Source organism: Sciurus carolinensis, chromosome 5 (genome assembly GCF_902686445.1).
Source record: "Sciurus carolinensis chromosome 5, mSciCar1.2, whole genome shotgun sequence".
Lineage (NCBI taxonomy): Eukaryota > Metazoa > Chordata > Mammalia > Rodentia > Sciuridae > Sciurus > Sciurus carolinensis.
This window is the reverse complement of record NC_062217.1, coordinates 144,668,281-144,684,474: the sequence shown is the minus strand read 5'-3', so window position 1 is coordinate 144,684,474 and position 16,194 is coordinate 144,668,281. Positions and strand designations below refer to the sequence as shown.

The window sequence follows — 16,194 nt, the reverse complement described above, 5'->3', positions numbered from 1 at the left end:
AGGTCCCAAGGCTGGTGGATGGTAGCTAGTGACACCCCAACTGAGATGGGACTGAAGTCTAGGCTATCACTCTAGGACTATAAATCACAAAATCAATGTGCAAATGTTATGAAATCTGCTATTGTTTTAAACACTTTTTTGCAAAATTAGGTTTTGCTGTTCTTTTGTAAAATTCTATCTATCTTGCCTTGTTGGCCTCCTGTTCTTTCCAAAATCACTAGTTTAAAGAACATAAGCTCTCATTTTCTTCAGGAAACATGCGCTAGTCCTGCACGGGATGCCAGGTACTAATAAGCACTAGAGATACAAAGATACAGCATGTACTCTCAAGTGTTCACGTTGGGTAGAATTACCTTATAATCTGCACTGCACTCACAAATACAAACACATGACAAAATAAAAAGCCAAAATGGAATTAGAAGGAACTCTAGAAGACCTAAAGCATGTTGTCTACCCCAGAAATATAGCAAGTTCCTGTGTCTATGCTGGAGTTACTCTGACATACTCCTTTGCCCTATTATTGGTCACGGGGATCCCATATGTGAAGCAGGAACATCAGGACACCAGGTGTTCCTTCTGCATGTGATGAGCCTGTGCACATGCTAGGAAAGTGAGAACCAAGCTGACCATGAGCTGATGCTTGCACGTGTTCTTACAGGCCCGACGGTTGAGCAGCAGGGCGAAATGGCTCGATCTGGAGGAAGGACGTTGGCCACATTAGAACCTGAGCAGGTAGTAACCTCAGCTGATGTTTTGTTAGTTTCAGAGCGAGTCTTGCTGTACTGTTTGCACAACAGTCAAGCCTGTTGACCCCCATGTATTCCTAGTGTCCATGGAGTTTTCCAAATTACAAGTCTGATTCAGACTTGCTCTGCCTTTTTTCTTTTTTAAATTTTCCCTTTTGTCTTTTGTTGGCTGAGGCCTAAGGTAGCTTTACATCACTACAATGTTTTGATTGAAAGCATGAAAATGATGACACAGGGAAGGGAAAGCTACCGAATCCTGCCACGTAACTGGCAGGGAAATGTAGGGAAGTTCTCCAAACTCATTCCTAATCACCAGCCCTACCTATGGAAGCTTGAGAGCTGGCCCTAGGGAGGTGGCCCTGCCCAGTCTACAGTGAATCAGGCATGAACGAGTCTAAGTACACACTTCTGAGGCTGGCATGGCAAGGCTGTCAGGTGCAAGCCCAGGGCCGCCTCCCTAGGACTGTATTGTTAAGGATGGACTTGAGAGTGATGTACGTACGTTTCTCCTGGGGAACGTGTTAACATGAAAAAGGAGAATTTAAAATAACTGCAAGTACGAAAAAGAAAGCAAAGGAAGAGCCTCGCTTGTCTCTCAAACCCCTTCCCTCTCCTCTCAGTGATCACCACATTTGCCACATACCCCAATCTGGGAGGCAAGGATTGGAGTCTCTTCAAGCACCTAGGACTGTATTCTTTTTTCCCCTTCAACTTATTACATCAAATAACTTGACAAAAAAGAAAGGGCAACCAGGCATGGTGGTGCACACCTATAATCCCAGTGGCTCAGGAGGCAGAGGCAGGAGAATCGCAAGTTCCAGACTGACCCCAGCAACTTAGCGAGGTCCTAAGCAACTTAGCGAGACCCTGTCTCAAAATAAAAAAGGCGAGGGCTCAGTGATTAAATGCCCCTGGGTTCAATCCATAGTACCAAAAAGGAAAAGAAAAGAAAAAAGCCACATAGGAAAACTTACCTGGGAAGTAAATTATCTAGCGAAATTAAATCTATAAAGATGTATCGACAGAGTTCCTGCCCCTTTCTGATGGAAAAATTGTAGAATTCATCCTGCTACCTCCCCCAGCCCTGGGCCATGACTCACTAATTGCAGTGATCAGGAGTGGTAAAAGAAGGGGAAGTAAAGGAGAAGTGAGGGGAGGTCGGAAAACACGAGGGGAGCAGCGGTGGGAAATGAGTGATGGGAAGGAAGATGTCAGCCAGTGCTGACCCTGGCTGCAGGGCACGGCCAGGCATTCCTAGAACAGTAGGTGTAAGAACTGGTGTATGTTCTTCTTCGATTAGCATATCTGTTGGGCTTCTTATGCTTGCCTTTCTTCTAGAGAGCAGAAATTATCCATCATCTGGCAGATCTTTTGACAGACCAGCGGGATGAGATCCTGTTAGCCAACAAAAAAGACCTGGAGGAGGCAGAGGGTAAGGAGTCGTGCATGAGGGTGGTACTCATTCTTTTTTTTTTTTTTTTTTTTTTTTAATTTTTTAAAAATTTTAAAGACTGTATTTTGATTCATTGTACAACATTTGGGGTACAATGGGGTACAACATTTTCATTTCTCTGGTTGTACACAATGTAGATTCACACCATTCGTGTTCTCATACATTGGTACTCATTCTTGTTATTGCTGTTCTTTGTTTCACCAGTAATTCTTAGGTCTGCCTAAAAGCAAGATTGTTATAGAACTAATTACATATTGTGCATCATTTTTATGGAGATTGTATGGCTAGTACTGGTTAGGTTTTTTCCAAACAACTCTCAGTACTCCTGCCCCTTCCCTATATTTTCAGTAACACCCCCAAAAGGGCTTTTCCTGTTCTCCACAGATCACATGAGCTGTGATTGCTATGGCTATTTCAGGACCAGATAAGGAGAATGAGAAACCCCTGCGCTTTAGACATTGAGCTAATAGCTACCAACAGTTATTAAGGCCTTTTTGTATTAGCAGGTTCTGTGCTAAGGGCTTGACCAACAGAATTGCCTTTATTCTTCACAACATAGTATGTCTCAAGGAGCTGCTCTTTGTTATCTTCATATCTTTTATAGAGGAAGAACCAAAGCTCAGAGAAGCTGTCACTTCCCAAAGCCATATGGCCACTGACAGACCTGGGATTCCAACACAGATGGACTGTACATATAAGGGAGTTATAGAAATAGTTGGTGCAGACTGACAAGAGATGGGTTGTCTGTTAGTTCACTAACCAGTGTGAAGTTCTGAGTTGGCACCAGGTGCCATCCAGAAATGGCCTTGAGCAAGCAAGATGATTGTGCTCATGTCACAGATGGCTAAATCTAAGGAGCCTGGGAGGCCCTCGTTCTTCCTGTCCTTTTTCTTCATTCTTTGTCTTTCCTGCCGAAAAATATGGGAGTTGACTTTATGGAGTTTTGAATTTCCTTTTCTCTTGAATAAGCGAGCCTTCACTTGCACATCCAGGTGAATGGTGTTCCCATCAGAGACTGTGCAGGGCTCGTCGGCCTCCCTTCCATTCCTTTACAACACTTCTGGAACATTGTTTCAGAACTTACTCTAGAGGTTACATCTAGTTTTTCAAATTTTCATAGTACTGGAAAGTCACAGAACAGATTTTAAGAAATGGAAGAAATCTTTGGGATTGTCCAATTCTTTTTACTTTAACTAGTAAAATAATTAAGATCCACAAAGGTTAAAGCGGTTGCTCAGGATCACATAGCTTGGTGGTGGTCTCAGGCTTCTGACCCCAACCGTATCCCTGGAAACACACTGACTGGTACAGTGTTGCACACCTGCAATCCCAGCAACGAGGGAGGCTGAGAAACAAGGATCAAGTTCAGCCTGGGCAATGTAGTGAGACCCTGTCTCAAAATAAAAATAAAAAGGACTGGGGAAGTAGCAAGAGAGTAGCTTGGTGGTAGAGCACCCCTGGGTTCAATCCCCAGTACCTCCAAGAAATAAAAATAAAAAAGAAAGAAAGAAAAAGAACAAAGTCCAAGGTATAAATGAGCATGGTAATCCCCTTTCACTCTGTAATCCTGATTCATGGAATTGATCCCAAGAAAGCAATTTTAAGAGGAGAGAACAGCTCTGTATGTAAAGATTCTTAGAGAAGGATTATTCATCATACTGAAAAACTGGAAACAACCCAAGTGTCTAATTACATAGGCTTTGTTCAGTGCATTAAGCTGTATCAGCTCAGTGGAATATTTAGTAGTGACTAAAATGATTATTTTTACAACATGGAAAACATGCTAGCATTGTGAAGCAAAAAACCTAGAATGTAAAATCTAACATGCACTGTGATTAAAACTTGTTTTTAGTAAATAAAATTTTAGTAAAAGTAAATAAAATTGATTGACATTCACATTATAATTGATTGGTAGAATGATGGTTTGATTTTCTTCTTAAAATAAGGTTGGCTCCTCCCCCGCAAAGTAGAAATCTTTTTATTGTTTTCATCTTGGTGCGTGCGGCTATTAAAAAGAAAAGGAACTTTTTCATAATCTCACCTGAACATTAATTGCAGTAATTAATTTGTGATATGTGATTCCAAGTGATTTTCCCAAGTATATGAACATATTTATATGTGTGAGTTTGTATGTGTGGGGAGAGAGAGAGAGAGAGGTGGGGGGGGGGAATGAATCACACTATACATACTATTGTATATAAAGAAAATTCTGTATATGAACTTACCATAGTTTCAATTTTATTTTGGAAGAAAATATCTTCATTGTTCCTGGTTATAAAAATCATTCATTCATTATAGAAAACTAAAATATAGAAAGATAAAGTAGACAGAGATCATCTCCCTGTGCACAGGTACACATACACTGTTTGATAAATAGGACTGTTTCAGCCTGGGGATGCACTTGTCTGGCAGGTGTGAGCCCCTGGGTTCCATCCTGAGTACCAGCAGAAAAAAAAAAGGAGTGCATCATACATGCTGTTACAGTTTGCCTTTTTCTCGAACTGTACCCTCTAGATAACTTCCCATATCAACTCACGCATATTTATTATTTATAATAACTACATTATAGCCTGTTTGAATTTTTAGGTAGAAAGCACTTTCTCACTATTATAAAAGGCTGCTGTACATATCCTTATCACATGTAGGCTTGCTCACACAAATGACAAATTTCTGGAACTAGGATTTCTGGCGCAAAGAGTGTGGATGTATGTTCCTTTATATGATGATATGTACTGCCAAATCGCCCCCTGGAAAAGCCATGTAAACTGCATGCCCTTGTCTTACCGAGAGCCCTAAGTTCCATGTCTGTTCCTAATGCAAAGTCACATGTTGACATTGACAAGAAATGTCAGTAGGTGTTTGCAGCCTGCAGATCTGCTACTTTATCACATATTCTTGACACCTTTCAGGGAGACTTGCAGCCCCTCTGCTAAAGCGTTTAAGCCTTTCCACGTCTAAACTGAATAGCCTGGCCATCGGGCTGCGGCAGATCGCAGCCTCCTCGCAGGACAGTGTGGGACGTGTTTTGCGCAGGACCCGAATTGCCAAAAACCTGGAACTAGAGCAAGTGACAGTCCCAATTGGCGTTCTGCTGGTGATCTTTGAATCTCGCCCTGACTGTCTACCCCAGGTGTGTGACCACAGCCCTGCCAGTGGGGTGGGGGGTTGGAGGAAGTACGTGTTTCTAGACTGGAGACAAGTCTCCCAAAGATAACTTGTATGCTTGAGTATGAGAGAGAGACAGACAGAGATAGAGGAAAGAACTTGTTTTTGTAGCTTTTCTTCCCCACCAAAAAAGATAATTTTTGAGATGTAATTATCAGGTTATTCTTAATTTATGTCCTTGATTCTTCTGGTAATCCCAAAGTAGGTATTCATGTGTCCCTTTTACAGTTGAGGAAACTGAACCTTACAAAAGGTAATGTTCCTGTCACACTTGTAAGAGTGGAACTATTTGGAGCCCAGAGCAACCCATTGTGTAACACTGGGAGAGAAATTTTCAAAGATGTTAGTTCATGGGGCACTTTGTTCTCTGACCAGAGGTTCCTGCTAGCCTGTTGCAGTCGTTCATCTAATAACTGGCCTTACCCGTGTGAAGGCCCCCCTTATCAGTGACACACGTCTTCCTGTGGATACGAACTTCTAGTAGTTATGGAAACTGGAATATAACTCTTTTTAAGGAATGTTCAGAAAGCAGCCATGCTGGGAGACACATGGTGACATTAGAGAGCAGCCTCACTTGATTCCCCTAAACTTCCAGAAATCTGAGACTGTTTCCTCACTGGATGATCGGTACCAACTCTGTTTTTTTGCCCTAGCCCTAAAGTCTCAAAGGGAAGTTCTAATTTAAGACAAAAACAAAAAACAAAAAAACAACAACAACAAAAAAAACTGGTACCTCTGTGTATATGGCATTAGGGACCATGGGAGTCCAGATGATCTGGGAGAGTATTCCCTGGCATCACCTCAAACTGGCTTGCTCACTAGAGGACACCCAGATCACAAGGGGATACCATCCCTCTGTCTACATGGCCATCCTGCCAAAATTAGCTCAGTGGCGACCATAGAACTCAACCTGTGCTAGTAGAAATGGATCCCAAGTCTCTGTAAAATGTGTCCACAAAGTGTCTCTGCCTCCTGTCTTCTACACAGCTGGTACCCCATAAGAAGTAAGCTTTCCTGTCAGCTGAGGCTCCTCACCTGGGATCTTATCCTGAATGGCAACACAGAATCAGTGAATCCTAAAAATCATATGCAGAATGCAGCATGTCAGTGCATTTATCTGGAGAAAGTTTATATAACTTTATTAAGGACCCAAAAGCAACATAAGCAAATAAAAATGGTTTAAGAGCCCCTAATGTGAAAATTAACATGGTCAGGCAAGGCTTTGTAGTACAGTGTCTTCCTGCTTTCCTTAACAGGAAGGTTTTCAATCATTCCATGAGAATTCAGAATATTAAGCTTCAGGCTTAGGAAGATCAGGTCAGGGTCATCAGTCCTGCTTTTACGGAGAAGCTACCCTCCTCCTGGATGACCTACCTTCCTACCCAACCCCCAAACAGCATGTGCTCAGCAGTCTCTGCTGTTGCTGTCCGAGGTTGGCAGGAGCTGTAGTCTTCTCTGAGGTCCTTAGCTTCAGACATTTAGAGCCCTCAGAACAATCCCGAGCGGAGGAGCTGCCCAGCCTCAGCCTGAGTCAGTGGAGCGAGCACTTCCCTGCAGAGTCAGCTGAGCACACTGTTCTTAAAAGTGGCCAGACTTGGGAGGCAAGCTAAGTAACCAGCCCCTGAACTCAGTCTGCATCGCTGTGGTGCTGGGGAAGCCTTATCATTTGGTTCCTAAGATCCAGGTGATTTGACTCTGAAGTCTATACCACCTCAGGATGGCGCTCAGCCCTGCCTTTTATAAATTACATGACCATGGAGAGTCACCAGCCTCTCTGGGCTTAAGTATAAAGTGGCATAAAACAGGTATTTAATTCACTCAGATGTTGTGAAGATGGGAGCATAGCTCAGAAATGAAATGCCCGAAGTATGTTCATATTACTGTCACTCTTAATGGTTTTTTCCCTTTGATCCCCTACTCTCCCCTTTGGTCTGCAGGTGGCAGCCTTGGCTATTGCAAGTGGTAATGGCTTATTACTCAAAGGAGGGAAGGAGGCTGCACACAGCAACCGGATTCTCCATCTCCTGACCCAGGAGGCCCTCTCAATCCATGGAGTCAAAGAGGCTGTACAGCTGGTAGGTCCCTGGAAATGAGCCAGGTGGGGCCAGATCAGATCAGTGGAGTTTGAAGCAAAGCTCAGGCTCCAAGGGGGCAAAACATTTCTAAGGAGGCTTGAATTGAGTGGCAGCAGGTCCTGTGAGCTTGTGGACATTTGGCCATTACAGTGGTGGATGGACCAGATAGACTGCCAATGGCTTGGGAAGGCCAGATCCATCAGATGTGTCCTGGCACTGCTTGTTTCCAAGAATGTCAACTAGACCTTCTTTCTTTGGATCACAGAGAATCCCAGTCCTAGAGTGTGAGGCCCAGGTTCTGCTCATTGGTGTAGTGATTCAGGATGAGTCAGATGAGATATATATGTCGTAAACTGTCAAGCAGTATATAAGAATGAGATCATGCTATTATCACTATCATCATCATCATCATCATCTTAACTAACCATTTTCTCTCTCTCCTCAGATATCAAATAAAGTTTGACAGTAATAGCTATAATTCATTGAGTACTTACTGTGTGTGAGGCATTTTACATCCATTATCTTTTTTTAATCCTCACAACAACCCTGTAAGGAAATTACCACTAATTATTAGGCCCATTTTCTAAACTGGAAAAAAGCAAACTCAGAAGTAAAGGAATTTATCCACAGCCACCCAGTCTAAGGTGGAGTTTAAATTTAGGGGTTGGGTTGTGCCTCAGTGATAGAGTTCTTCCTAGCACATGTGAGGCACTGGGTTCAATCCTCAGCACCACATAAAAACAAATAAATAAAATAAAGGTATTGTGTCCATCTACAACTAAAAAAAAAAAAAAAAAAACATGAAAAAAAATTTGGACCAAGACCATCTCCAGATCCCTCCCTTTCTTCATCAAGATCCCCTTGCTCCAATATCCCTGGGTTCCGTTGGCCGCTGGGAGAACGTCTGCAGACCTGCTGCATCGCGTGCTCAAGATTGAGAATCTGGCCGGGTGCAGTGGGGCACGCCTGTAATCCCAGTGGCTCGGGAAACTGAGGCAGGAGGATTTCAGGTTCAAAGCCAACCTCAGCAAAAAAGTGAGGTGATAAGCAACTCAGTGAGACCCTGTCCCTAAATAAAATGCAAAAATAGGGATGGGGATGTGGCTCAGGGGTCAAGTGCCCCAAGTTCAATCCCCAGTTTCCTGTCCCCCATCCCCCAAAAAAGAATGGAAATCTGGGTTTGTCTTATGGCAGCCTTGTAAGTGGAAAGAACACAGATTTTAGGGATTCAGTTTCCAACTCTAGCACATCCTGGCTTAGATAGGTTCCCTCTCTCCCTCCTTCCCTCTCTTTTTTCCTGTTGATGTGTAACATACATACAGTAATATTTAGATGCTATATGAACAACTCTGTGACTTCATCCATACATGTACACATATATGACCACCAGATGGAGCACACTCCCAATGTCCCAGAAGGCTCCCCTCTCCCACTCCCCACTTTTGTGCCTCACACACAGCACAAGGTAACCACGTTTTTTTTTTTAACTTCTGTCACATTTAATTACTTTTACCTATTCTTGAACTTCATAAAAATGGAGTCATCTAAAATGCTTTTATGTTCCTTGTCTTTTATTCATGGTTATCTCCTTGACTTCCATCCACATCATTGCACTGAGCAGCAGTGTCCCCTCCTCAGTGCGTCCTTTCTTCTGTTGATGAATATTTGGGTGGTTTCCAGTTTGGGACTATGCAGAATAAAGTTGCTGTGAACATTCTGGCGCATATACATTTATATTTCAGTTGTAACGTGAACAGTTGGCTGAGGATTAAAAATCAAGAAGAGAAAGCAAAATATCCATAATCACAATGTCCTGACACAAGCACTTTATAGTGAGTCCAGGCAGCATGTCAGGAGAAAGGTTATCTGCAAAAGTCCTGGAGACCTGTGTCTCCCTAGCAAGACCCAGCATTTCCTCAGATCGGCCACTTCCTTTAATGACCCTCCTAGCCTGGCACAGTTTGTACCACCTTGAACTTCCACAGATAGCGTAGTACCTCCTCTGGCATCTAAAAAATTATCTGCCCTGCATTATGGCTTGTTGTGGCCCTAGTTTTGCCTTCCCTACGAGACTTGGTTCTGTGAAACAGGCACTGTGTTCCACATGCTTTCTAACTCAGAACGCAGCTCCAAATGTGTAGTGTTTCTGGACAGTATTTCAGTTCCCATGATCACTTAAGCTGCTTTTCAGGATGTTTTCCCAGCACCTGGTTTGGTTCTCAGGGTATGTGGACATTTATGTAAAAAAAAGGGAAGCTGCAAGTGAAATAAGCCAAACCCCAAAATCCAAAGGCTGAATGTTTTCCCTGTTAAGTAGATGATGGATGATACATATTGGGGGTGGGGGGCTGGGAGGGTAAGAGAAGATTGGAGGAACTTCAGATTACATAGAGGGAAATGAGAGCGGGGAGGGGTGGAGTATGAAAGATGGTGGAATGAGGCAGACATCATTACCCTGTGTGCATGTATGATTACACAAATGGTGTGAATCTACGTCGTGTACGACCATAGTAACGAAAAGTTGTACCCCATTTGTGTATAATGAATCGAAATGCAGTCTGTAAAAATTAAAATTAAAAAATTTTAAAAAAGGGAAGCTGCATCAGGTATGGCGGTGCACACCTGTATTCCCAGCGAATCGGGAAGCTGAGGCAAGAAGATCATGAGTTCAAAGCCAGCCTCAACAACGGGGAGGCATCAAGCAACTCAGTGAGACCCTATCTCTAAATAAAATACAAAGTAGGACTGGGGATGTGGCTCAGTGGTTGAGAGCCCCTGAGTTCAATCCCTGGTACCTGCCCCCCCACCAAATAAAAAGAGGGAAACTGCTATTTCTATATTTTGTGTGGCCAGACGATGTCTGTCTTTATCTTATCTTAAGGTGAATACCAGAGAAGAAGTTGAAGATCTTTGCCGCCTAGACAAATTGATAGATCTGATCATTCCACGTGGCTCTTCCCAGCTGGTTAGAGACATTCAGAAAGCTGCCAAGGGGATTCCAGTGATGGGACACAGTGAAGGGATCTGCCACCTGTATGTGGATTCAGAGGCCAGTGTGGATAAGGTCACAAGACTGGGTGAGCCTGAATGGGGTCTCCCGAGTGGTGAGGGTGCAATAGTTGTGGATCACGTTAATACAAGTAATTCTTTACTCTTCTTGCAGTCAGAGACTCGAAATGTGAATACCCAGCTGCCTGTAATGCTTTGGAGACTTTGTTAATCCACCGGGATCTGCTGAGAACACCATTATTTGACCAGATCATTGATATGCTGAGGGTGGAGCAGGTAAAACAGACCCACAGGACTAGTACATTACCTCTTGTTCATGGGACCAGACCAGAACTAGCTGCTATGCCATTTAAGGCAATATAGGAAACAGTACTTTTATGCTATGTTCAAAGTGCTATGCTAAGTACAGGGGTGAGTAAAACAACCCTCCCTTCCTGCAGCCTGGTGGGTAGACCAAACCGCTGCACAGGTAGCTGTGTTACACAGTGCTGTGTTCCATGCTAAGAGGGTTTGAAGGTAAGACAGACCACATGGTAGGGTGCTGAGTAGACACTTTCTAGCAACCTTTTATTCAGGTGGCAGGGTTTAAAGTTTGTTTATGTTCCTTTTTGGATTTGATTTGAAAATATTGTGCAGAAATATTTTCAAACCAAAACTTTGTATGTATTTCACACACCCCAAAATGTCTTCAATTAATGATATTTGGGGTCAACAATTTATATAGTGTCCTCTCTGGATTATGTTCCTACCTTGTCATTAAAGTTACAAACAAATCAAATCTGGTAATTTTCAAATATAAATTTATACTGTGTCCTAAATTCATGATTGCAAAGTAATGGAAATTCTCAAGGCAAAATGGACAATCTGTTAAACTTCCTGCATGGATGCATTTCAGCGTTGATAGCCAATGTCATGGTGCTCTTTCAGAATTGCATAAGCTAGCAGAGCCAGAGGGAAGGTGCCTGTGGCCTCGGTGACTTTGACCCTGACATGTGTCTCTTTCCTTCCTTCCTTTTGCTGAAAAGGAAGGTTCCAGTCTGTTTATAAATGTGGCATGGTCCCAGTTAGAACTTGAAAGGATTGTTTTGAAAATGAAAGGGCACCCCACAGAGTAAAGGGGAGTTAGATCACATGATCATTCATGTTCAAGTTCTTACTTTACATTAGTGGCCTGTTTGGGTACCTGTGGATGCCAGGCATCTCAGTGGATTGGACTAGACAGGAGGAAAGCTGTCCTTTGGCCAGGATTGACTCCTCCTAGTCCTAATGTGGACGAACCCTTGACACCTTAAGTCATCAGAAATGAGAATTGCCGTGAACCTTCCCAAACCCAAATGAGTCCTTGTACATACTTCCTGGAGTAACTTTTTGTGCAGGCAGTGAACCTGGTGGGGTGACTTGCTCAAGGTCGGAGCTCCAGTTCCCGAGGAACGTGGTTTGACCCAGTCCTGGAGAATGTGGGGTCCCAGATAGGAACTCATGGAGCAGTGAGGACAAGACAGATACCACTGTTATAACTGGAACCAAGGCAAGAGCCTGGACCTGAGAGTCAGGGCATGCACCTTGTCCCAAAGTCTCAGAGAACAAGGCCTAAGTGGGATCAGACATGTGCCTGGACCCTCAATGACCAGCCTAGAGACTTATATCCTCCTAACCAGAAGCAGAATTAGCGCCAGAGCCTGGAACCAAGACTGGCCCAGTCGTAAATACAATAGGTAACCACAGTCTGCAGTATCAAAAGAGCCCCAAGCCCTGCTTACCTCTAAAGCAAAGCTACCCAGACTTCTCTAGGGTGCAGCACCTGGAAGTGTGTACGTGGTACCTCCCTCTCTCCATACAATTCCCATGCCAAGTTCCCACATGGCAGGGAACAGGATTATTATAGTCAAGTGCTCAATTTAGTAAAATGTCAGAAGTTAAGGGCTTATGTCCATAGCCCATTCAGTACCTTGCACACTCATCACTCAAATGCTCCCTGCTTAAATTCCTGCTCCATCCTTTCTTTCTTAAGAGCCCTTTGCTGGCAAGTGACCGGTCAGGGTTTCTGAAAGCAGAGCACACAGGGTGAGAAGGCAGGGCTACTTCAGTCCTCCAGGCCTCCTGGCCGCTAGGGCTAGAATTTTCCAGGTTCCTGCTATGTTGCACAGGTTCATTCTGCTATTTAATCCTATTGCTTGCTTGTTTCTGTTGTTTTTACACCGTGATCCCTGGACTTCCTCTATTCCAGGTGAAAATTCACGCAGGGCCCAAGTTTGCCTCCTATCTGACCTTCAGCCCTTCAGAAGTAAAGTCACTTCGAACAGAGTATGGGGACCTGGAATTGTGCATTGAAGTGGTGGACAGCGTCCAGGAAGCCATTGACCACATCCACAAGTACGGCAGCTCCCACACGGATGTCATCGTCACAGAGAACGGTCAGTCTGTGGGTGCTTTGAGCATATGGTGTCTGCTTTGTCTCCTTTGATCTCCAGGTGGTCCTGCTCCTCTCGTCCCTGGCCCTGCAGGAAAACAATCCACAGACCAATGATAATCCTCACTCAGGCTGCATTTGGGGGCACTGAGTGCTTTCACATCTGTTCGCTTGTTGCTTTGTCACCGTGACCCAGTTGACAGGGGGCAGGGCAGGGATGATTAGCACCAGTTTAAAGACTGCTAACCCTGTATCAGAGGATTGTTTAATTCATGCAACCATCCTTTCATTTAACCAGGTAGTTAAAAGAAACCCATCCTGCAGCTGAAGGAATTGGGCCCAAACGGTTACAGGCAGAATCACTGGACACTCATTCATTCACTTCACAAATAACTACTGAGAAACACTTCTAGGTGTGGGGCCTGGAGAATGGAGTTGTATAGCTCCCTGAGCAGTTCATAGTCAGTGTATTGAGGATCATAGCCACACTACCAGTAATGACAGCCTACATTTCCTAATCACTTCTGTGGGCGAGGCACTGGGACAAGTGCCTACAGGTGCCAACTCCATTCATCCTCTCCAGACCCTGTGAGCCAGGTGATGTCCTACCCTTTTTATTCCGGGGCAGAGATGTTCAGACACCTGTTCAAGGTCACCCAGCTAGTGGGTGTGGACTTAGTGTTCAGGGCCAGGCAGTCTGGCTATGGAACCATGATCAGGGACAAACCATGGTAGCACCAAGGCAGAGCTGCCTGGGAGATCTGGATTCAGCCCAGTCTGCACAGCCCTGGCTGATGGTGTGGACTTTCCATCATCCTTCTCAGAACCTTCACAAGCCTTCCTGTTTAATATGTGAAGTAAACACATGGGCAACCCCCTGGGTGTCTGGACCCTGCTCAGATCTGTCATTAGGGGTGTTCTCTATGGGCCATCCTAACCCAGTTTCTCTTTGTTTACCCCGCAGAAAAAACAGCAGAGTTCTTCCTCCAGCACGTAGATAGTGCCTGTGTGTTCTGGAATGCCAGCACCCGCTTCTCTGATGGCTACCGTTTTGGACTAGGTAAGAAAGACAGTTCAGGGGAGAAAGGACTTGCGTGTGAATCACTGTGTGGTCCAGCGATCATTGTCATGTGGTCCATCGCTTTACATGTCACGTGCTTGTCTCTAGACAGCCTAGTGGTAAGGTAGAGAGAATCACTCTGGCTACTCACCCTGAGTTGGTAGACATATTCTGCGTGGCATTTCACATGTTAAGAAAAGGTAGGTCCTTGTATTTCTTTTTTCATAGATGGGGAAATCAAGAGTCAAAAAATGAAAGAACTTGTTGGTATTTACACCCTGATGTGTGTGAGTTCAAAACTCAGTGCTCCCATCACAGCACAGACAGCCGCAGCCTGTCTTTGGGTAGGCCATGGCAGGTGCACACACCCTAGTCCCTTGAGAGCACTCCATCACAGACTTAAGAGTGACACAGCCACATTGCCTAAGAGATAGGAACCATAAAATAGGGCAAGAGAAGGCGCTGGTACCCATGCTGGGTCTGACTCCAGCATCAAGACCAAACAGGTAGGGTCTCAGTGGTAGAGCACGTGCTTTGCATGCACAGGACCTGGCTTCAGTCCCCAGCACCAAAACAAACAAAACCTGCCAAGTTCAGAGAAGCATGGTTGGCTTCTACAGAACTTGAAATAAAAATCTTTGGAAAGACCCCCTCTCCCCAGTTCCATTATTTATAAACTCTCCAACTCTCTGTAGTGTGTTGGTTACTGGGACAGACTCTGATTTTTCAGGAATACCATGAAATGCCACTGAGATATTTGTGACACATTTTCTGGATATTTAAGAATTATTTCGACCACTTAAAATGTTTTGCCTGACGCAGTGGAGCTTGCCTATAATCCCAGTGACTTGGGAGGCTGAGGCAGGAGGGTTGCAAGTTCAAGATCAGCCTCAACAATTTAGCAAGGCCCTAAGCAACTTAGCAAGACCCTGTCTCTAAATGAAAAGTAAAAAATGGAGTGGGGATAAAGCGCCCTGGGTTCAGTCCCCAGTACACCCCCATCCACTGCAAAAAAATTAAAAACCCAAACATTTTAATGCCCCTGAACTTTTTAAATAAATTACTTGCCTGGAAAAATAGTTCTCACTGAATTGTTAATGGTTATTAAAAGGAATTTTACTTAGTTATTTTTAGTCATTAGAGTCTTTATTTTTAGTTCCCATTTCTATCATGTTGGGGGGTTTGATTTAATTGTCACATCACTTACACTGAACTTGTACCCCATGTTCTTGAAAAAGAAGTAGCTGCATACTCTTAAGGGCTGAGTTCCCCAGCATGCAAGTGAAAATCCAGGGTGGGAGAAGAGTAAAGGTCCAAACTCCAGTTGAGTTGAGTTAAATTTCTGTGAACTACATCAGTGCCAGTGACAGTTATTTACTGACTGCTTACTGTAAGTCTGCCACTCTGCTAAGTGTATTGCAGGCCTTATGTCATTTAGCTCTGCAAAAGGGTATCTGTTGGGGCTGGGGTTGTGGCTCAGTGGTAGAGCACTTGCCTAACATGTGTGCGGCCCTGGGTTCAATCCTCAGCACCACATAAAAAAATAAATAAATAGCACTGGGGAGATAGCTCAGTTGGTAGAGTGCTTGCCTTGCAAGCACAAGGCCCTGGGTTCGATCCCCAGCACCACAAAAATAAGTAAATAAATAAATAATATGAAGATATTGTGTCCATCTACAAAAAAAAAATTTTTTTTAAGTTTTAAAAAAAGGGTACCTATTGTTTTCCTAATTTTCCAAATGAAAAAAAAAAAAACTGCAGCATGAGAGATAAGTTAGGCAATGTGCCCAAAGTCCCAGAATCTGAGTCCTGGCGATCCACGATCTCTTTGCCCCATCCACGCACACCCATTCAGGTCTCTGCACTTGCTCTTCTCTCTTCCTGCAGCACCTCTCACCAGCTCCTCCCCAGCCAGTTCTTCATGGTTCAGGTTCCAACCAAAAGGCACCTCCTCGTGGAAGTGTTCCCTGACACACACTGTGACCCTACATGGTGTATCCTCAGCCCTGCCATGGAGTCTCTATCATGGCACCCTTTGCTGCACTTAAGCATCATATGAGATTATTTACTGAGCTGTCCTTTGACTGCCTTGCCCACTAGAATATTGATCCACAAAAACAGGACCTTATATTATTCACCACTTTCTCCCCAGGGCCCAGCACAGGTTCTGATACACAATACTTGCCCAGTAAAATTGCAATCAATGAGGGAACCCTTTCTCTACTGAATACAGTACAGAGAACCAAGCCAGACCTAGGAAAACTTCTGGTGTCCCC

General features: G+C 44.0%; 1 protein-coding gene across 2 annotated transcripts in view; it reads left to right on the top strand.

Annotated features, from left to right (window-relative positions):
• The window catches only part of Aldh18a1 (aldehyde dehydrogenase 18 family member A1), a 41,610-nt gene that overhangs the window by 23,930 nt on the left and 1,486 nt on the right, over positions 1-16,194 (top strand). For both annotated transcript variants that reach the window (XM_047554269.1, XM_047554268.1), the window contains exons 10-17: positions 659-732; positions 2,085-2,178; positions 5,109-5,329; positions 7,302-7,439; positions 10,321-10,516; positions 10,603-10,724; positions 12,676-12,862; positions 13,823-13,918. In XM_047554269.1, coding sequence (XP_047410225.1) covers positions 659-732; positions 2,085-2,178; positions 5,109-5,329; positions 7,302-7,439; positions 10,321-10,516; positions 10,603-10,724; positions 12,676-12,862; positions 13,823-13,918 — 1,128 coding nt within the window. The remainder of the gene's footprint in view (positions 1-658; positions 733-2,084; positions 2,179-5,108; positions 5,330-7,301; positions 7,440-10,320; positions 10,517-10,602; positions 10,725-12,675; positions 12,863-13,822; positions 13,919-16,194) is intronic.